The sequence below is a fragment of the Elgaria multicarinata genome, chromosome 7 (assembly GCF_023053635.1).
Source record: "Elgaria multicarinata webbii isolate HBS135686 ecotype San Diego chromosome 7, rElgMul1.1.pri, whole genome shotgun sequence".
Taxonomy (NCBI): Eukaryota; Metazoa; Chordata; class Lepidosauria; order Squamata; family Anguidae; genus Elgaria; species Elgaria multicarinata.
This window is the reverse complement of record NC_086177.1, coordinates 3,050,325-3,071,821: the sequence shown is the minus strand read 5'-3', so window position 1 is coordinate 3,071,821 and position 21,497 is coordinate 3,050,325. Positions and strand designations below refer to the sequence as shown.

Sequence of the window (21,497 nt, the reverse complement as noted above, 5' to 3'; positions counted from 1 at the left end):
TGGCTTCTAGTAGCATCTTAGAAGAGGATGCTATTGAAGGCAGTGGGACTAATCCTCAATTTATTGAGCTCTCTGGACCTCATAGTAGAAACCACAATGTTAGACTGTCAATCCTTACCCCCTGATATATGGGACATAATCCTAGCAGCTAGGAAACCAGTGACTAGAAAGTCATGTGCTACCAAATGGGAAGCTTTCTCCTCCTTTGCACTAAGCAGGAATGAGAACCCCCTTTCAGCGCCTATTTCCACCATCCTCACTTTCCTTTTTTCCTTGTTTAAAAGAGACCTTAAGTTTCCCTCACTTAGAGTTTATCTGGCAGCGATTTCTGCATCACATTTATGGATTCAGGGCTGTTCGGTCTTCACTCATCCACTGGTTAAGCGCTTTATGAAAGGGATGAAAGATACAGTTCCACCCCTTCGTTCCTTTGTTCCGCAATGGAGCCTTTCCGTAGTGCTCAAGGCATTGTCTGGCAAGCCTTTTGAACCGTTGGCAACTACGGACCTTCGTTTACTAACTTTCAAGGTTGTTTTTCTAGTTGCCATTACGTCTGCTAGACATTCATCAGAGCTAGCAGCACTCCGCATAGACCCACCTTAAACAGTTTTCCACGCTGACAAGGTGGTCCTTAGATCTGACCCAGCCTTCCTCCTAAAGGTTGTATCATCGTTTCATGTTGGTCAGAATATCATTCTGCCAAGTTTTTTTTCCTGTGCCGATGTCGACACTTGAGTCAACCCTTCACACATTGGACGTTAGAAGAGCCCTTGCTTTCTATCAGTCCAGAACTGCTATTTCCCGGAGATCTCAAAGACTTTTCATTTGTTACAGAGGCAAACAGAAAGGACTTCAAGTATCTTCGCAGAGAATATCTGCTTGGGTCGTACAGACCATTAAATTAGCCTATGAACTTGCTGGCCTCCCGTTGGAGGGTAGAGTGCGTTCTCACTCCATGAGAGGAGTTGCCACCTCTACGGCATTCGAAAGAGGAATTGCTTTATCAGACCTCTGTAAAGTGGCCACCTGGTCAACACCTCTGACTTTCACCAGTCACTATCGCCTGGACATCAGAGCATGTAGGGACTGTGCTTTTGGGCGTGCCGTCTTATCGGCAATACTTTGAGTTACTTTTACCACCTGACACCACCCTCCTCCGGTAAGTCAGCTTGTTATTCGCCCATATGTGTGATGCACAGAGACCACGAAGAAGAAAGACAGGTTGCTTACCTGTAACTGTAGTTCTTCGAGTGGTCATCTGTGCAGTCACACAACCCTCCCACCGTCCCCACTATGGTGTCATTAATTTTTGATCACCTGGTGGTTCACCTCAGTGAGACTGTTTAGGCGGTTTCAGGAACTGAGGAGATAGGGCGGGAACCCCTGAGCATGCTCAGTGGACGGTGGGGGAGGGGTTCCCGCCTAAAAATGTTTTCAGCTAGTGAAGTTTCCAGAGCTGGCCCTGCGCAGGCGCAGAGCCCATATGTGTGACTGCACAGATGACCACTCGAAGAACTACAGTTACAGGAAAGCAACCTGTCTTTTTGCCATTTACCCATAGCTGGCAAATTGTATTTGGCACACAGAATAGAAAATGACATGAAGTCATTGGCACTCACCAGTTGATCCATTTTTTAATATTTTTTTTGCCTTAGCTGTGCATGTCCACCACAAAAACAATTTCTTACCAATTTTTAGATCTAGATTGCTCCATAGACTCAATTTAGCATGAGAAAATGAATGAAACTGTAATTGATATAACATTATAAACCACACACCTCTAATAGTAGAAACTGTGGGACATGTATGTCTAGATCCTACTGCCATCCATTTAGAGAGACAAGCTGATTCCAGAACTCATCATGGCAGAAGATCCAATCTAGAAGGGAAAGACCTAGAAAACCAAATCCACCTTCTTTAACTGGAAGTTGCAACCTTTTCAGAGATAATCATGGTGAAGAGGAAACCACCACCCCCACAAAAAAATTATGAAACAAAGCATTGATTTTCTGAAAATATTTGCAAGGTAGATAAGGGAATCCCAAGTATAACGTAAACAGGCTGAGCTACAGTATTCATCTTAAGTGTATTTATCTTACCACACAAACCCAGCTTTAAACTCAGTTCTGTTATGCCTAGGCTTGAAATCCATGGCTCTGTGATGCCTAAGGTTCTGCTTCAGTTATTGCTGTTCAATTTTTTAAATTTGTTTTATTGTACAAGTAGACCACAATAAAGGCAATAAAAACTTTTTTAAAAAAATGAAAGCCCCTATCCCATCAGATTACAAATCAAATAAGCAAAAGTGTTCTTTCTGTGTTTCTTTAATCTTCAAGGTTAATATAATAATATAGAAAAGACACTTAAAAGACCCCAAAGACAAAAGAAGTTATTTCTTTGTTGTCTAATTTGCTTTTCTGCAAGAGTACCTCAGTTGTCAGATATAAAACTCCTCTTATCTTAAACACCACCTCACATTCTTCTCTTTCCTTCTGCTATAGATTCCTAACTCTAATGTGGTCAAGTGGTCCTTTAGCCAGGCAATACAGAACACCTATTCAGGGGTTACGGGAATAATCAAAATTAACACAATAGGGCTGTGTGTGTGGGGGGGTATGTGCATGCCTCTTCCAGACCCCTCATGTGATTATGGTGAACATCTGCAGTGGGGACACTTTCATATTTGTGGACACAACCAGTGTAATTAAGGATACAAATAATCCAGTCATTGGTTGTTCCTGTGAGTAATTCCTGAATAGGGGTAGCCTCTTATCAGTTCTCTGAAAAAGAGGAGTTTTTCATTTTGAATTCCCTAGCTTTGGTTAGCAGTCCACTTATGCCTCCTCTCAAAGTCTCTATTTCTCAGGAAATGAAAACACAAAATCTAGCTGGGAGTGCCAAGAGCAGGTAAATGTACAAAGTAAAAATGCAGGCTAACATAATTCTTTCTCTCATTTCTGGTTGAAACAAATCAGTTCTCAAAAACTGATGAAGTATGCCTGCAGGGAGTGAAAATGTTTGTTTGTTTTTAAATCATCATCATCATCATCATCATCATCCAAGAATTAAATTCTAAATTTCAAAAGCTTACTGTTACTACTTCTGTTCAAGACATGTCTCTCTAAACACATCTGAATCATATTACCATGTTCTTTGTCGGAAATGGATGGCTATGGGAGTTTTGTCTGGTTCTATTCTCTTCCAGTTTTCAAGTCTGCTGAGGCACATGGATGAAAAGGAGAGAAGGAACCTCAGCAGTAGGATTAGATCCAAGTGGGAAGGCCTGTTGTCACCTACACGTGGTTACTATGGGGCAGAACAGAAATAATAATAATAATAATAATAATAATAATAATAATAATAATAGAATGAGATGCACATTTGGGCATTATCCAGATTTCCATGAAATTAACTTTGGTCCCTCAGGGACAAATGAAGCTAGAACAGCAGGTACCTAAAACCCCACTTTTCACAGGTCACACAGCACTTGAAATCCACATACTTCCAGGTTCAGTAGGCAGAGTAGAACTGAATGTCATCAACCCGATAGGTGCTGACCAGTGAATGAGACAGTCTTGTTCCCTGCCACACAGACCACACTCCCCTGGCCAGGGAAGTTTGGAAACACTGAATTAAGTCCCCTTAGCTTAACCCTATACCTCTTTTTTCTCATCCATCATTTGGAATTGTCAGAGATCAAAAGATACTGAACTATTATGAATGGGGGTGGGAACTGCAAACTACGAATGGTTAAATCCCCTACTGGTATCCTGGCTGATTGAATAGAAAATGGAAGCTATAGTAAGAGCAAGTAAAGTGGCTACCATTTTGATGAATGGAAAACCTGGGCTATTTTCTGAGAATGGAAGAAAGCCTCCAATGGGGAAAAAGAAGGAATGTGGAGGGAGGGGGGGACACACGACATTCCGTGAAACTGCTCCAGAGCTGCATTTAAGAAAAACAATGCACTGAAAGGACATTCTGAAAATGCGCCTTTTCCAGAGGGAATTGGCAGGGTTACTGCAGATTTGTGACAGTGTCATCTGTTGCGAATGACCCTGACGTCCTTGCCGTCTGCATAAATCAATGTTTAGATTGGCCCCTGGTTTTCCAGGCTGTAGAAATAGGCTGTACAGCAGGACAGGAGAGAGAGAGAGAGAGAGAGAGAGAGAGAGAGAGAGAGAGAGAGAGAGAGAGGCAGGGAGGCAGGGAGTCATAGGCAACATGGATTCTTGCAGGGGAGCTCCAAAAGAAAAAACAGGGTGTCTGCTGAAAGTTCCCCCCCCCCAGGGGAATGAAAGAGGTGGAGATGGTAGGACCTCTTTATAAAAAGGGGATTTGATGTGTGGTGGGTGCTTTTAGTGCTAGGTAAGAGGACAGAAGAGAATGCAAGGATCTTAGTACTGTCAATTAATCAGTGGCAGGGTATTCACACTGATTACATTAGCATTTTGGCTTGCCATGTACAAGAGTTCATATAGCCCAGGAAGTTTAGTTAGGACAGTCTTTTCCCCCACCAGTAGTATCTTTGTCCTAAGTTACCAGCCCTTCTCAGCAGCAGCTATAGACAGATGGAGTCTGCGAGACAAAATGGAGGTGTGGGTACAGAATGGGAGTGCTCTGGCAGTGCTATGCTCTCACCAGAAATGCATTTAAAAACACTCAACCATGAAACTCACTGGGTGACTTTGAGCTAGTCACTGACTCTCAGCCTAACTAACCTCACAGGGTTGTTGTCAGGATAAAATGGAAAGAAGACGGATCATGTTTGCCAACTGGGGCTCCTTGGGGATGGGGGAAAGACGGGCTATAAAAGTAATGAATAAAATAGAACACAAAGTTCCTGGAAGATTTTTTAGAAATTCTTTAAATGCCTGTTTTTCCATTCTGCAAATAGACAGATCTTGGCAGAATGCTAAACAGAATACTACACAGATGCTGTGCCCTGAAAAATCAAATGAGAGAGGAGGAGATGGAAACAGTAGTACGGAGATATGAAAATGGTAGGACAGGTGACAGAGCAGCAAACTGAAGAAGAAAAAATGGGTTGCACTGCAGGGAGGGTGAAAGATGGAGCCAGGAAAAGATTGACATCTACCCTGCCCACCCAAAGAAAACCCTTCACACATCCACGCACATCCCAGCAATCCACAGTCCTCTAGCTAATGGATGGGGCCAGAGTGGGCTTCTTTGTTTTTGCTTCCTGAGGGCAATTGTTAGGTAGCACCCAGTATTTTTCCTGGTGGGGAGGGGGAAGCAAACTCCCTACAGCTATTCTTTCACTGGATGATGGATGGATGGGCCTGGTTGACCACCCTGTTGCCATGATGTTCTTCATGGGCAGCTCCCGATGGTCATATGTACTCTGGCTAATGGCAGAGACCAAAGTATGGGGGACTTCCTCTCCCCAGCACTGCCACCACCTATGGGAAAACTGCTGCTTCACTGGACAAATCCACCTGTGGTATTTATTTATTTATTTATTTATTTCTGGCAAATGCTTATATTTGAGGGCCTGAGGAACTCTCTGCAACTATAACTCAGAGGTCTGCAAGCTGATGCTTTTCTGTTGTAAAGAATTCTGTTAGAATATTTTAAAATCTTTGATAGCTGTTATGGCCATGAACACTAAAGGCAAGGTGAGCTATTAAGCAAGTTCATTTATGAAGGGGATATTTTCGTACGTAAGGGATTACTAATATTTACTTTACAAGACTGCTTAGTGATCATTCTTAAGGACTCAAGAGGCGCTATTACTGCTACATGCCTCTTAATGACTCTGTTACCTCAGGCCAAATTCCCAAAATCTCCTTCCCAACAAAATATACCCACAACCAAGTCCAGCTCTTGGGTATGGTCTTCCAAAGCTCCTCCTGTTGTTCCACTGCCTGCTTGGATAATCAAACTGGATTTTTACTGTGTGTTTGAGTAGCATTCTTCTTAGGGCAGCTTCCTAGCACAACACAGTCACCTGCTCCCTATTCCTGATCTTCACCAAGCACATAAGGTTATCAGAATAGCTTAGTATCAAGGTTGTACCTATTCATTTTCTCCTCAGCTTTCTTGTAAGCCTTCTAAAACACCACCCACCAATTGGCAGACCTCCTCCCTCATAGACTACAGACAGTCTAACTTAACTGTCAAACTTCTTAACTGACATTTCACAACTGCTCTTTTCCACCTAGCTAGAATTCCCAGCCAAGCAGAATTTGATTCATTTGATCCAGGCCTCATTTCCACCTATAAAGCGGAAAGTGTGTGTGGGTGTGCAATGTATGTCCAGAAATGTTCACCCACTTCCAGATGAGTTCGAAACTTGAAATTTGGCATGCTGATAGGTCTGGTTGTACAATGTACCAGAAAAAACTAAAAACACAGGATTTTGGGTTTAAAATGTTTTTAAAGAATTTAATAAAAGCCAAGGCTTATGCCTGCATCTCCCAGCCTGCCTTGGGTGGGAGGTCAGACTTACTGGTCTTTGGCAGCCATTGTGAGTGCATGGGCAGGTTGCCGCTGCATGACTTTCACAACTCCAACTCCTAAGGTTGGTCTCAAGCAGTCAACCCAATTCTACAAAAAAGGAAACAACCCACATGAACAGGTTGTGTCCATTTGTGGTGCCTTCTTCCACCCTCTGCATGGTTTTAAATTCGTAACTAGATAGAAAAATGTGACTTTGAGGGGCAGAACATGCTCAAAGGCTCTCCGTCCTGATATCGCTGATTTCTCAGAATCTGCGGGAAGCAAGTGTGCATCCTTCACCCTTAAGAGGGAGGGAGGAAGGGAAGGCACTCTGTGCATACACAGAAACAGATCCAACAAAGGGGGGAAGTGCCTGGCCCAGCCCCAGCCTTTCAGTACAGGCTCCTGATGGAGCACTTTGTGGGTGAGAAGCGCAGGCTAAGTCAGTGCCAGCAGGATTGGCCAGAGCTGGGCGCATCCACTGACAGCTGCTTCCCTCCCCTCCTTGGTGATGCTACTCCTTGAAGCTCTATTGAGGAGCAGCATCAGCAACAAGTGGCTGTCTCAGAGGATGTGGGCACCTGCAGGCTGTCAAAGGCATGCTGGGAGGTGTAGTACTGGCATGTAGAGTGGCAAGATTTTTAAAAAAGTATGAGTGAGCAAACCAGGTCACTATCTCTCAGTCCTAACTCAGCACCCACTTCCCTGACCTCTCACCAACTGTCTTTGTTCTCCTTCTCCCTGACTTTCTCCAACTTCCACTCACGCCAACCACCATTCCATTCTAGCCTCAGCTGTCAGTCATTCCTCCATTCACTCTTCTGTTTCAATAGTGAAGTCAGGCTTTTACATAAAAATCATAAACTTTATTCAGCAATTCCTGCATCTGTCTTGGAATGTTATGGTTTAGTTATAACCGGGGGGGTGGTGGAGGAGGATGCAGCATAAAATATCTCATCAAGTCAAAAGGCCTGGGGGGGGATTCACATGGCACTGGAAAGCCGTTCATGTAGTCGCTAGGCAAGCCTGCCTGGGAAAAGAAATCCATAAGCAGGGTGCCACAACTAGGAAGGCCCGCTCTCCAGTTGTCTCCCACCACACCTCAGATGGTTTTCTAAAATTAACATGTTATTGAGACGCCTAGGCTTACGCCTACAACTCCCAGCATGCCTTGGGCAGGAGAAAAGACTTATCAGGCTTCCGCAGCCACCATCTGGAAGTGGCTCTCCGTCCTTGGTCACATGTCTCTAGGCACCATCGAGAGCAGTAGGGGAGGAGGGTGCAGCTCCGGGGCTGTCGCTGATGGCAACGACTGAGTTAACTGTCACTGAGTCAACCAGCTGGCTCCCTCATGGCCTACTGACGGGCACCGATTGCGCAGTGCAGCATGGATTGGCTCAGCCAGACTTTATGTCCTGTGATCCGCAGTGACAGGACTCCATTGGGCAAGTCGGCACCATGGCGAAAGGCATGCTGGGAGTTGTAGTTTTTGTTTCCTGTGCGGACAAGTAAAATCACTGTGGTACCCCCAACACCCCCATGTGTTGAGGTGAGAGAAATAAATAAATGAATTTAATTTGTTTTAAAGTTACATCACAGGTCTCCACCAGCCTACATTACAGGGTTGTTGTGAGGGTGAGAGAGTAAAAAAGATAAAAATGTAATCTGTTTAAAAGTAGGGTGACCATATGAAAAGGAGGACAGGGCTCCTGTATCTTTAACAGTAATGTAGAAAAGGGAATTTCAGCAGGTGTCAATTGAAGAGGGTGAAATTCCTTCTTCATCACAACAGTTAAAGCTACACTAGCTATAGTAGAGTGACCAGATACAAAAGAGGGCAGGGCTTCTGCAGCTTTAACTGTTGTGATGAAGAGGGAATGTAGCCCTTTTCAATTGACACCTGCTGAAATTCCCTTTTCTACATTACTGTTAAAGATACAGGAGCCCTGTCCTCCTTTTCATATGGTCACCCTATTTAAAAGTTAACTCTCAAGCCAGCACTGGCCTTCTACTTTAAGATGATTCCCTTGCAGACATATAGTTTACGGCCCCCAACCAATATCTGCTAGTCTAACAATATTCAAAGCGATTCTCTCTCTCTCTCTCTCTCTCTCTCCCCACTTCAGAACATCACTAAGCAAATACTACAAATACCTTTTGACACTAACAAAACAAGGGTTCAGGTCTACTCAGATACGTTGTAGCATCACAGAGGCAAAGTGAACAAGGGTGACCAAATGGAAAGGAGGACAGGGCTCCTGTATCTTTAACAGTTGTATAGGAAAAGGAATTTCTGCAGGCATTATTTGTATGCATGCAGAACCTGGTGAAATTTCCTCTTCATCACAACAGTTAAAACTGCAGGAGCCCTGCCCTCTTTTGTATCTGGGCACTCTAGTATAGCTCCTGCGGCTTTAACAGTCCTCCTTTCCATATGGTCATCCTAACATTGCATAACAACAACGGTTATATAGGCATTTCTTCACTGAGGGCAAATGGCAGTCAGAATTTAGCATTCTTTCGGGAAGGGGGGAAGCAAGCTTCCTCCAGATGTCCCTTTTCTGGTCAATGGATGGACCTCCTCACAAACCTTCTCCTTGCCATGATATTCTTCCTGGGAATGAAGGGAAACAGGCTCTCAGTGGCCCTTAGTCCCCTCACTTATGCTGTCTAATGGCAAGGCCCCCACTTGTATAGATCACATTATAAAAATGGTACCGAGTTCAAAAAGTAAAAAATAAAATAAAAAAGACTCTTACTCTCTCTGATCCCTAATCACGCACAAGCGCACACATGCGCACACACACACACGTGTGTATTCTCAAACACACTAACAATCCATATATGAAGATTACTAATCTATCTAAGCCAACTATTGTTGTAGCCCAGAGGATATTACAGAGGCCAACAACATCTGCAGGGTTCTGCTCCTGAAATTAAACTGTTTCTTCCAGATTATTCACATGGCCTATATGTTGGGCTTTCTAGCTTATTAAAGAGAAAAAAACACAACATTGAGATTTTAACACATCTAACTATACTGAATAAACAATTAGGAAGCTTCAGATGTCTAGCAAAGGTGAACAGAAATCCATCATTTGGAGCATAATTCAAGGCTGGGTTGCAGTTAAACCTCAAAAAACTCAAGATTATGGCAACCAGCTTGATTGATAACTGGCAAATAGAGGGAGAAAACGTGGAGGCAGTGACAGACTTTGTATTTCTGGGCGCAAAGATTACTGCAGACGCTGACTGCAGCCAGGAAATCAGAAGACGTTTACTTCTTGGGAGGAGAGCAATGACAAATCTCGATAAAATAGTTAAGAGCAGAGACACTACACTGACAACAAAGGTCCGCATAGTTAAAGCAATGGTATTCCCCGTAGTAACCTATGGCTGCGAGAGCTGGACCATAAGGAAAGCTGAGCGAAGGAAGATAGATGCTTTTGAACTGTGGTGTTGGAGGAAAATTCTGAGAGTGCCTTGGACTGCAAGAAGATCAAACCAGTCCATACTCCAGGAAATAAAGCCAAACTGCTCACTTGAGGGAATGGTATTATAGGCAAAACTGAAGTACTTTGGCCACATAATGAGAAGACAGGATACCCTGGAGAAGAGGCTGACGCTAGGGAAAGTGGAAGGCAAAAGGAAGAGGGGCCGACCAAGGGCAAGATGGATGGATGATATTCTGGAGGTGACAGACTTGACCTTGGGGGAGCTAGGGGTGGCGATGGCCGACAGAAAGCTCTGGCGTGGGCTGGTCCATGAAGTCACGAAGAGTCGGAAATGACTGAACGAATAAACAACAAAAGAGTGATAACACTGAATATCAACAACAGAAATGAAAGAGTGGGTCAGTGCATCCAAAGTGCCATGAAAAGTCAAATCAACAAAATATAGATTAAGATAATAAGTATTATATTATACTCACTGCAAGTTGTTATTACAGAAGTTTTTCTATGTATACTTATAAGTGGCAATGTTTATGGGAGTCATGTCATAGCTCGAGCACAAGGTGGTGCTATTGCACAACACAGAGGAGATCCATCAGGGAGCAGCTGCTCTCCTGCACACCTCTAACGTCACAGGAAGGAATCTCAAGGAGAAATGGAGCAGATCATCAACAAGAGCGAATCCTCAGAAATTTTGGGAGAAAAGGCCAACATACCCATTGCCAAATAAAATAAAGGAAAGGGAACAATTTGCTTTCAAAACTTACAACCAACAGTCAACTCAAGCAGCTGCCATAGAGAGAAGGTGCTTGTGTTTCAGATCTGGCAGAAGTGAAGCTGAGACAATGGAGAAGCATCTCAATAGCAGGCAAGTCGTGTCTTTCTTCCTGTATCTCTGTGGGTTTCTGGCAATGTGTGAGTCCATCCTGTATTCAGTGCCAGAGGAAAAGAAAAGTGGGTCTCTGGTGGCTAATGTGCTAAAAGATTTGAAAGTGGATGTAAAGGAGCTGTCGGCTAGAAAAGCCCGGCTGGTGTGTAAGAGCTCCAAGCAGTATTTCCAGCTGGATCCTCATTCTGGGAATGTCATATTAAAGGATAAAATAGACCGAGAGGCTCTGTGTGGTCAGAATGACCCTTGTGTTCTTCTCTCTGAAATTGTACTGGAAAACCCACTGCAGTTACACAGAATTGAATTTCAAATAGAGGATGTGAATGATAATTCTCCCAAATTCTCTAAAAACCAAATATTTTTTGAAATATCTGAGCACATTCCAAGAAATACCCGATTCCCTTTGCAACGAGCTCAAGATTCAGATAAAGGAGAAAATGCTGTTCAAAATTACACACTTAGTCCTAATGAACATTTTAGGCTGGATGTGCAAAGTCACACGGATGGCAGTAAATATGCAGAACTGGTATTGGAGAAAGCGTTAGACCGTGAGGTCCAAGCAAGGATTGCTCTAATTCTGTCAGCTGTGGATGGAGGGATTCCCAAAAGAACTGGAACAGCACAAATATTTGTTGATGTTCTAGATGCCAATGATAATGTGCCTCAATTTGGACAGACTGCATACAAAGTGAAACTGATGGAGAACAGCCCTTTGGGCACACTGGTCACAAAAGTTGAAGCCAGCGATAGAGATATAGGCTCCAATGCTCACATCACTTATTCTTATAGCCAAGTGCCAGAAAATGTGCACAGATCATTCAAGTTAAATAAACTTACTGGAGAAATAACCATTGCCGGGACAATTGATTATGAAGAAAATAGTAATTATGAGATTAATGTTGAAGCTGTAGATGGAGGAGGGCTTTCAGCTTACTGCAAAGTCATTGTGGAGGTTGAGGATGAGAACGACAATGTCCCAGAGGTGACTGTAACTTCCTCCACCAGTCCCTTACCAGAAGACTCTCCCACAGAGACCGTGGTGGCCCTCTTCAGTGTCACAGACCGGGACTCTGGAGACAATGGCAGAACTGCCTGCACCACGGAGACAAACCTGCCCTTTGGGCTAAAAGCCATTGAGGATAATTATTATCAGCTTGTGACCCAACAGCCACTGGACAGAGAACAAGTCTCTGAGTACAACATCACCATCACCGCCACTGACCGAGGCTCCCCCAGGCTCACTTCGGTGAGAATGATTAACATTGAGATCTCAGATATCAATGACAACCCTCCGGTGTTTGAAACATCCCACTATGAAATGCAGTTACGGGAAAACAATATTCCAGGTCTGCTGATTGGGTCAGTTCGTGCCGTTGACCTGGACATGGAACAGAATGCCAAAGTGACCTACTTTCTTTTGCCTGGGAAGATCAGAGATGGCCCTGCATCCTCTTTCATCTCCATCAACTCTGAAACAGGGAACCTGTATGCCATTCGATCCATTGATTATGAGGATATAAAAGACTTCCGTGTGGTGGTGAGGGCTATGGATAAAGGGTCCCCTCCACTGAGCTCCGAGGTCATTGTCCAAGTTCACATCTTGGATGAAAACGACAATGCCCCCTTCATCCTCTACCCCCTTCAGAATATCACCTCCCTGTCAAATGACCTGGTCCCCCGCGGGGCAGATGCCAGCTACCTGGTCACCAAGGTAGTGGCAGCAGACCGAGATTCTGGTCAGAACTCCTGGCTTTCCTACCAACTGCTGAAGGCCACAGATCCTGGTCTGTTCACTGTGGGGGCCCAAAATGGAGAAGTGAGAACCACGAAGCCCATCAGTAATCGAGATAGCTTCAAGCAGAATCTTATTGTGCTGGTCAGAGATAACGGACATCCTCCCCAGTCCACCTCTGCAATGCTAAGAATTCTTCTGGTGGACGGCTTCTCCGACCCTTACATGAAAATGATGGATGTCCCTAAGGATGAAGTAGCAGAGGAGGAAGACCATACCCTGACTACGTATTTGATCATATGTTTGGTGGCCATCTCATCTGTTTTTCTCCTTTCTGTAATGGTGTTTGCTGCAGTCAAGATTCAGAAACACAGGAAAATTTTAGAGAGCCATAACTCTGCATGTACTTTCCCTGTGGGTCCTAACTCCCAAGATAACCATTTTGAGTCTGGTACTGGATCTCTTTCCCAGGCCTACAACTATGAGGTGTGCTTAGCTGGCGGGTCACTGAACAGTGAGTTCCGATTTCTCCGGCCTCTGTTTCCTGTTTTTTCTGTGGGGCCTCACAACACTCAGATGAATCCAAGGAATTCAAGCTGTTCTGAAGAAGTCCCTCATCATGCAGGCGAAAGTAAACTCATGAGCCAGGTGAGAGTTTGATCTGAATCCTTTTCATATATTGGCAAATTTAAAATGATTCATATTTGAACAAGTCAGGAGTCAGGAGGGAATACGAGTGGAATTCTTTTTATGTGGTCAAATTACAGCCTATACTTTGCGATGTAGTTTATCTTGTATTTGTTGGCACTGAATCTATAAAATGTAGCTCTGCATGAATTGGATTTCAACAGATACGAATCAAAGTGTCAAATGCTTCACTTTTTCTTTCTTCCACTTCAATTATTTTTATATTTTGGTGTCTTTGGTTCTTTCTATGCAAAGGGGAAAGCATATCTTATATAATAATTTCAGACATCCCTGGGTATCTCCTTATTCCAAACTAAATTTTGCCAGTATGCATGGGAGAAGTATTTTATTTATTTATTTATTTATTTATTTATTTATTACATTTCTATACCGCCCAATAGCCGGAGCTCTCTGGGCGGTTCACAAAAATTAAAAACATTCAAAGTATAAAACAACAGTATAAAACCATAATATAAAATACAATATAATACAATACAAGTATCACCAAAACCTGAGCCAGAGGGGAAGGTAATAAACTGCTTGAGGGAAAACTGTAATCTTTTGACTGAGAGAGAGTCTCCAGAATGTGAATGTGAGAATCCCCCACAAGGTTTGGAATAACCTTTGGAATCCCCCCAGAGTGGTCTTGGCCCCCTCTTATACCAGAGGATAGGGCATGGAACCAGGTCTCAATTCCTGGAACGTCTGTTGTTACAAAGCCCTGACAATCCCTCTCGCATACCAAAAGTTTATTTTTGTCTTGAATCCAACAGCTTCTTTTATGCTTCTTTGCTATTGTCTTTCATTTTGTCATTCCTCTTCCATCACTCTCTGTTCCTGTGTGTCCTCTGGAGTGTATATAGCTGAAACTTTCTTCTCCCCCTCCTCCGTCCCCAGGACTCCCTTCCTTCGGGCTTTCCAGTGTTGCTGTCTCCTCAGTGTCTGAAAGCTGAAAGTGGCATTTTGGGTGTGTGTTTTTTTAATAACAACAAGGACAAGGACAACAACAACTAACAACAACTCCTCTCTCAGCTCTCAGGTACTGAGCGGACAGCAGCACTGGAAAGCCCCACGGGAGGGAGTCCTGGGCCGGATCTACACTATTGCTTTTAAAGCACTTTAAAGCAGTAGTGTAGATCCAGCCCTGGCTAAAAGCTTCATCACACCTAGTAAAATATATAGGCTCCCGTCACTTCTGTCGCCGCTCCCACTTCGCTTCCTGAAAACAGGAAGTAATGAGCCCCATTCAGTCTGGTAGGAGAGTGCTTCAACCGGACTTAATGAGGTGTTTTTTGCATCGCAATAATGGCCAGAAGGGATGGAAGACGGGCGAGAGGCAGACGACGTCATGTGAGTAATTTGCAAGTGTCCAGTAATTCGCAAGTGCCCAGTAATGAGCATTCAGTAAAACGCTCATCATATGAGGCCTTTGAAGTCCCTCAGGGGCTATCCAAGAAGCTCAAGGAGCCAGAGAGTCTGCAGGGAAAGAATGGGGGGAAATGGTAAAAGAAAGAGCATATACGAACCCCTCCTTACAGTTAGGTCAACACAGAAGCCCTGCATCCGAAACTTTCAACATCCCAACGGAAGAGGCAGAAAAAACAACTGTGAATTTGGGCTTGTGGAGGGCTACTACCAAACCACCATGTCTGGCTACCAGCTGCTCTTATGGGAGAAAATGGGAAAGCTAATGGATCATCTCCCTGAGAATAAACATAACCTCTCTTGTCATCTTCACCACAAAGCTTTGAAGTTGTCATGCAACAGATTCATACATATAAGCAAGAGGTAGACTGTGGCTCCAAGGCTCTTATTGCAGCTATTGCCTTATGGAGACGTGCCTGGTTAGGGTTGGCAGGCCTATCCCAAGCAATGTGGACCTCTTTAAACACTGATGAGGCACTTGAGATGGTACAGAAAACCCATGTAACAGCTAGGAAAATGGGTTTTCAACTGCCATATCTCTCACCTCAGCAGCAATGGTCTCGACCTCGATCTTCTTTTCCTCAAGACAGGCAGCTGTGTCAGCAACACTCCTCCTCCTTTCAACAGCAGCCTGATCATCAAAGAAGACAGTTTATCCCTTCCAGGAACAAGCCCTTTCCTAAAAAGACCAAGGGCTCTTCCCGTCATCTTTGACTTTTGCAGAATCCCAGCTCTGAGGTCGATGGCTCCTTTCAATGAATGCCTGGCACCCTTTCTTCAAGCATGGCTGACTATCACCTCAGACCAATGGGTGCTCTCCATTATCCAGAAGGGTTACCATATGGAATTCAAAGACCGACCTCCCCTTGGCACCATGAAATATACCACAGTAAACCCAATGCTTCTCACAGAAGTCAATATGTTACTGAACAAAGGGACCATAGAAGAGGTCCTACACGATGACCTACGCAACAGGTTCCACCCCAGATACTTCACGGTGTCAAAGAGGGATGGGGACTTTGTCCAATTCTGGACCTATGCAATCTCAATACTTACCTCCTACCCAGGAGGTTTCACATGATTACGCTAGCTGCCATACGTCAGTTCCAAGGCCACGATGTCAGTCTCCAGGAACTGAGGAGAGTGGGGTGGGAACCCCCATTGGACATGCGTGCTGTGCTGTGGGGGAGGGGTTCCCGCCCAAAATGCCTCAGCTCTAGGAGTTTCCCAGTGTTGCTCCGTGCAGGCACAGAGCTCATGTGTGAATGCACAGATGACCAGTCAAAGGACTCCAATTACAGGTAAGCAACCTGTCTTTACCCAAGATTCTATTTCCTTAGAAGGTCACTGGAGAATTATGGCATTTCTGTGATAAATGGGTTAGTTACAGATATATACAGGCTGAGAATAAGATGGGAGTCCACAGCATTAGCACTCCAACTGATTTCTGATCCCCATCGGATGTCTTGGAGAACCCATAGTGCCATAGGATTTCTTGCAGAGAGCACTCGACTCTCTGCCTCCTTTTCAGAAGTGAGCTGTATCCAAGAGAGATCCTTTGCTTGCTTTTGTTGTTCTCACAGATCTCTGAATTAGCACGTTTCTTATCGGGAGGCAACAGAAAGGTAAGACCCCTTCCAGAACAGTCCACCTGTGGCCACCATTCAGCTCATTTCCATAAAAGCTGGGAATCTGCAAGGCTAAACATGCCAAGCTGGTTTGACCCATTCTAACACTCCCTTTTTTCACAATCAGAATTCTTAGGAGGTCCTTTAAACCAAGCCCCAAGCTTACAATATTGTGTACTGAGCTGCCATTCAATGACACACAAACAATCCTAGTGGTTGTCGTAGAGCCCCAAAGTTAGAGGCTTCCATCCTCTTCAAGGCAGATCAAGGTGGAGTTTTCTTCTGTCAGTTGAAAGCACATGTGTGATGCCGTGCTCCTTGGATCTCATTCCTCCCCCCCCCCCGTGTATAATCAAAGGGATCCCAACAAGGGATCACATCATCAGAATGCTGCTCTGTGACTCACTGACCCTTTTTGGTCTCACAGCGACCAGCCCAGCACACTCTGTTCCCCCTTTTCCTTCACCACTGCCACCATATAGCACTGTACTTTACCTCCTCAGGTACTTCAAGAATCCAATCCAGTTTATGAAACAGAAGAACTTTTATGCAGTTTACAAAGCTTATGGTTTCATCTGTCATACACTTGTTTGCTTCAGTACTGTTTCATATGTAACCCTGCCTACACTACACACAAACCTACATTAACTCCTACCATTCATTCTGTTCCCCAAATAATAAAAGACGTTCCTACTCTGTTCTAACCCCTTTCGCAGACAAATCCAGACTCTCACTTCCTCTCTCCACACACAACTCTTAATTGCTCTTCCCCTAACTCATCCCTCTCACTGCTAACTGCCAATCCAAACTTTTGAACTACGCGCCAATCTGCATTCACTTCACATTCTACTCACTCACTGCCCCTCCCTACAGAATCAACCACTTATCAACCTTCTGTTCTAAGTCCAAACAGCCCTCACATCCTAAATAGCAATAATCCTTAAAACAGTATAAATACTTACATCATATATAATTAGCAATAAGCAGTAAAACATCACAACATGCTCCCCAAAATCTAATTGGGCACGTTTTGTAGAGATTCTTAGACATTCTAAATGCTATCAGAATACTTTGGGGGGGGGGGGGATCAGTAGTAATTCCCACTCCCAGTATCATTAGCACGCACGTGACACAAATAAAATACACTGGTCTTTTCAAAAGACAATATAGAAAAGAACTGCCAGAAAATTCCTATAACAAACAGTTCCAAAAATGTACCTCCACCCCCAAACCATCCATTCCATTGTCTTGAAATAAAGTCAAAGATTAGTCTTTGAGCATCATCACATGAGTTGTTTATCTGTGGATTCAATGAATAAGAAGAAAACTTTAAGATAATAGAAAGAGAGGAACTTTTTTTGTGTAATTATAGAGTAAGAGAAAATATTGTTAAATATTTTTGCTGTAGAGAAAATTGGACGCCCATTTTAAGTTTGTATGTTTTGTTTTGTGGTGTTGGCTTGTTTGTTTGTTTATGTTTTTGAAACAATAAAACACTTAAACTGAGAGCATCATCACACAGGGGAAAATCATGTTTCCTTACTGTTGCTTCTCTGCCCCGCTTTTGTCCTTCAATACTCCCTCTTTCTTCCCAGAGAGGAAAGAGGAAGTAAACAAAGACAATGTGGGCCATCAGATTTTATCACGCTGCTGTTCCTGCACACAGATCACAGCACGTTCCCTTAAAAAAAAAAAAAGTCTGATTAAAAGGGGTTTATTTTGTGATGGAAAAATGAGCAGAAGGTATCTCCTGAGCCACACAGGCCTGTGTGCTCTGCAGCTGGGACTCTTCCCCCTTTGCAGCAGCTGATCTGGACAGGTATTCACCTCACCACATTGGGAGTCTTCATGAGCTGCACATGTGAGGCCTCTACAGTGAGCTTCATGGTTAGTCTAAGGACTTTACAAAATTGTTGCCTCAAGGCCTCCATCTGCTGATGGAACATTAATTTCATCTGCTCCAGGAGTGTTGCTGTTAGACCTTCTATGTTAGTGCAGGCACAGTGACTTCATAGTGCCTCTTACAGGAAAGACAGTCCCACTACTAACACTGGTGTTACCAATATGCATCCCCATTTCTGAGTGGTGAGACATTTCAGGGGTTCTAGTGCTTACCCAGGATTCAGATTCCTTGGAAGGAGGTCACTGAAGACCTATGGTGTTTCTGAGATATAAAATTTATTTAGAAATATGTACAGGATGAGCATAAAATGAGGATTCACAGCAATGGATTCTGCAAGACTAACCTTGGCCAGCTGGTTTTGCCTGTTCTCTTTTAAGAACCAGAGATTCATGGGATCAGAGAGCTCAAGAGGCTATTTAGACCAACCCCAAGCTTAAACCGTATTATGTACTGTGTTGCCATTCAATGAGAAAGTGCACTGAGCTGTTATTCAATGAGACCCATACAATCCTAATGGTTTCCTCCTTCAGCCACACGGTGGCAGTGTATACAAACACATGAACAGGAATTCAGAATTTGGGTTTGTAAAGAAACTCATAGGAAACAATGAGCAGAGGTGCCACTGAAATAAGATGGCTAGATTTTGTCTGTGACGAAGAGAAATAATTCCATGAAGCAAAACAATCAGTACTGCGGAGCAAAATTTATTTCTCCATCAGAAGCATCTCCATAAGAAGACATGCTCACTAGGTGAATGTCAGAAGCATTATATTTTAGCCAGAAATTGGAGAGAGAGAGAGAGAGAGAGAGAGAGAGAGAGAGAGTTCTGAACCATGGAAAGTTGCTTCAGGAACAAACAAGGTCTGTATCTTTTGCTTTTTCTGTGTCTTCCAGAAACAATGTGTATTTCCATTCAGTATTCGGTGCCTGAAGAAAAGAAAAGTGGGTCTCTGGTAGCTAATGTGCTGAAGGATTTGAAAATGGGAATAGGGGATCTCTCTGCTCGCAGAGCCCAGTTAGTTTCCAAAAGCACTAAGCAATATTTCCATCTTGATACCCTCTCCGGGAATCTGTTGATAAATGATAAAATGGACCGAGAAGCTTTATGTGGCAAGACTGAGCCTTGCTTACTTCTGTCTCAAATTGTACTCCAGAACCCCTTAAAAATATACAGTATTGAACTACAGATAGAAGATGTGAATGACAATGCTCCCAAATTCTCTAAAACTGAATTTGAGCTGGAAATTCCTGAGACTGTTCCTATAAATACACGGTTCCCCTTGGAATCTGCCCAAGATGAGGACCTGGGAGAGAACAGTATCCAGAACTACACACTCAGCCCCAATGAGCATTTCTGGCTTGATGTGCAAACGAACAAGAACGGAAGGGAATATGTGGATCTTGTTCTGGAGAAGCCACTAGACAGAGAAAAGGAGCCACACATTGGACTGACTCTCACGGCTGCTGATGGAGGGATGCCACAGAGAACAGGCACAGTTCAAATAAACATTAATGTTCTGGACAGTAATGATAACTTTCCTCAATTCACTCAGTCTGAATATAAAGTAAAGTTAAAGGAAAACAGTCCTCGGGATACCCTGGTCTGCAAAGTAGAAGCCAGAGATTTAGATTTTGGTTCAAATGCACTGATCTCCTACTCATTCCATCGGATGCATGAAAAAATATACAATTTGTTTCATTTAAATGAAATTACTGGAGAAATCACTGTATTGGGAGAGATGGATTATGAAAAAGAAACCAGTTATGACATGAATATCAAAGCAATGGATGGTGGGGGTCTTTCTGGACACTGCAAGGTCCTAGTAGAGATTGAGGATGTAAATGACAATGCTCCAGAGGTTTCAGTCATATCCACCACCAGCCCTTTACCAGAGGATTCTCCCTTAGAGACACTGGTTGTCCTCTTCAGTGTGATGGACCGGGACTCTGGGGACAATGGCAAAGCTGTCTGTTCTGTGGAGATAAACCTTCCCTTTGTGTTAAAAGTCACTGTGAACAATTATTATCAGCTTGTCATTCAAAGTCCCCTGGACAGAGAGAAAGTCCCCGAATATAATATTACCATCACAGCCATTGATCGGGGCTCTCCCAGGCTCACTTCTACAAGAATGATTGATGTTCACATTTCAGATGTCAATGACAACCCTCCAGTATTTCAAAAGCCTTTACATGAGATGCAGATTCGAGAAAACAATATCCCGGGTCTGCTCATTGGCTCAGTTCATGCTGTTGATTTGGACATGGAGCAGAATGCCAAAGTGACTTATTCCCTGTTGCCTGGGAAGGTTGGTGATGGCCCTGTCACCTCCTACATCTCCGTGAACTCTGAAACTGGAAATGTGTATGCCCTCAGGTCTCTGGATTATGAGCACATAAAAGATTTCCAAATTACAGTGAGGGCAACAGATGGCGGTTCTCCTCCACTGAGCTCAGAAGTTCTCATCCGAATCAGTGTTACAGACGAAAATGACAATGCTCCCTTCTTCCTTTATCCCCTTCAGAACAGCACAACCACCTGCAATGAGCTGATGCCCAAGTCAGGGGAGGCCGGGTACCTGGTCACCAAGGTGGTGGCCGTGGATGGAGATTCTGGTCAGAACTCTTGGCTCTCCTATGAACTGCTGAAGGCCACAGACCCTGGCCTCTTCAGCATTGGAGCCCAGAATGGAGAGGTGAAAACCAGGAGACCATTGAATGAGCGGGACACCAACAAACAGAGGCTTGTTATTCTGGTCAGAGACAATGGGCTCCCTCCACAGTCCAGCACTGTGACTCTCAACATACTTCTGGTGGATGGCTTCTCCGATCCCTATCTGAAGACGGTGGATGTCAGTCAACAAGAACACGAAGAAGATGAGACCTTGACCGTGTACTTGGTGATCTGCCTGGCTGCAGTTTCATTGGTGTTCCTGGTTTGTATTATCGCCTTTGTTATCATCAAAATCTACAAGAAAGGTTCCAGAGAAACCTTTATCCCTGCACCTCCTCCCTTCCCACCTGCCAGACCTGATATCCCAGAGAATTGTTCTGATTCTCAGAGTGGGTCACTCTCCAGGACTTACCACTATGATGTTTGCTTGACTGGTGGATCCTTAAGCAGCGAGTTCAGATTTCTCAGGCCTCTCATTCCTGTTTTTTCTGTGGGGGACCCCAACATCCCTGTGAACCACAGGGCATCTTCTGTTTCCCAAGATATTACTCAGGAGGTTAAAGATAAAGAATCAAGAGAACAGGTGAGAGAATAGTAATGTTTTTAATTACTCTGTACAGTAGGGAAATGAAAGCAGATCACCATGAG

The 21,497-nt window shown here is 43.9% G+C and overlaps 1 protein-coding gene across 4 annotated transcripts in view; it reads left to right on the top strand.

Annotated features, from left to right (window-relative positions):
• LOC134401294 (protocadherin beta-16-like) overlaps positions 1-21,497 on the top strand; it is a 98,414-nt gene that overhangs the window by 24,743 nt on the left and 52,174 nt on the right. Inside the window, exon 1 of one of the 4 annotated variants that reach the window (XM_063130061.1) lies at positions 10,760-13,183. The exons of 2 other annotated variants lie outside the window; for them this stretch is intronic. In XM_063130061.1, coding sequence (XP_062986131.1) covers positions 10,760-13,183 — 2,424 coding nt within the window. Of the gene's footprint in view, positions 1-10,759; positions 13,184-18,998; positions 21,433-21,497 lie in introns of those variants that run through there. One more of the 4 variants, XM_063130064.1, reaches the window with a different exon arrangement.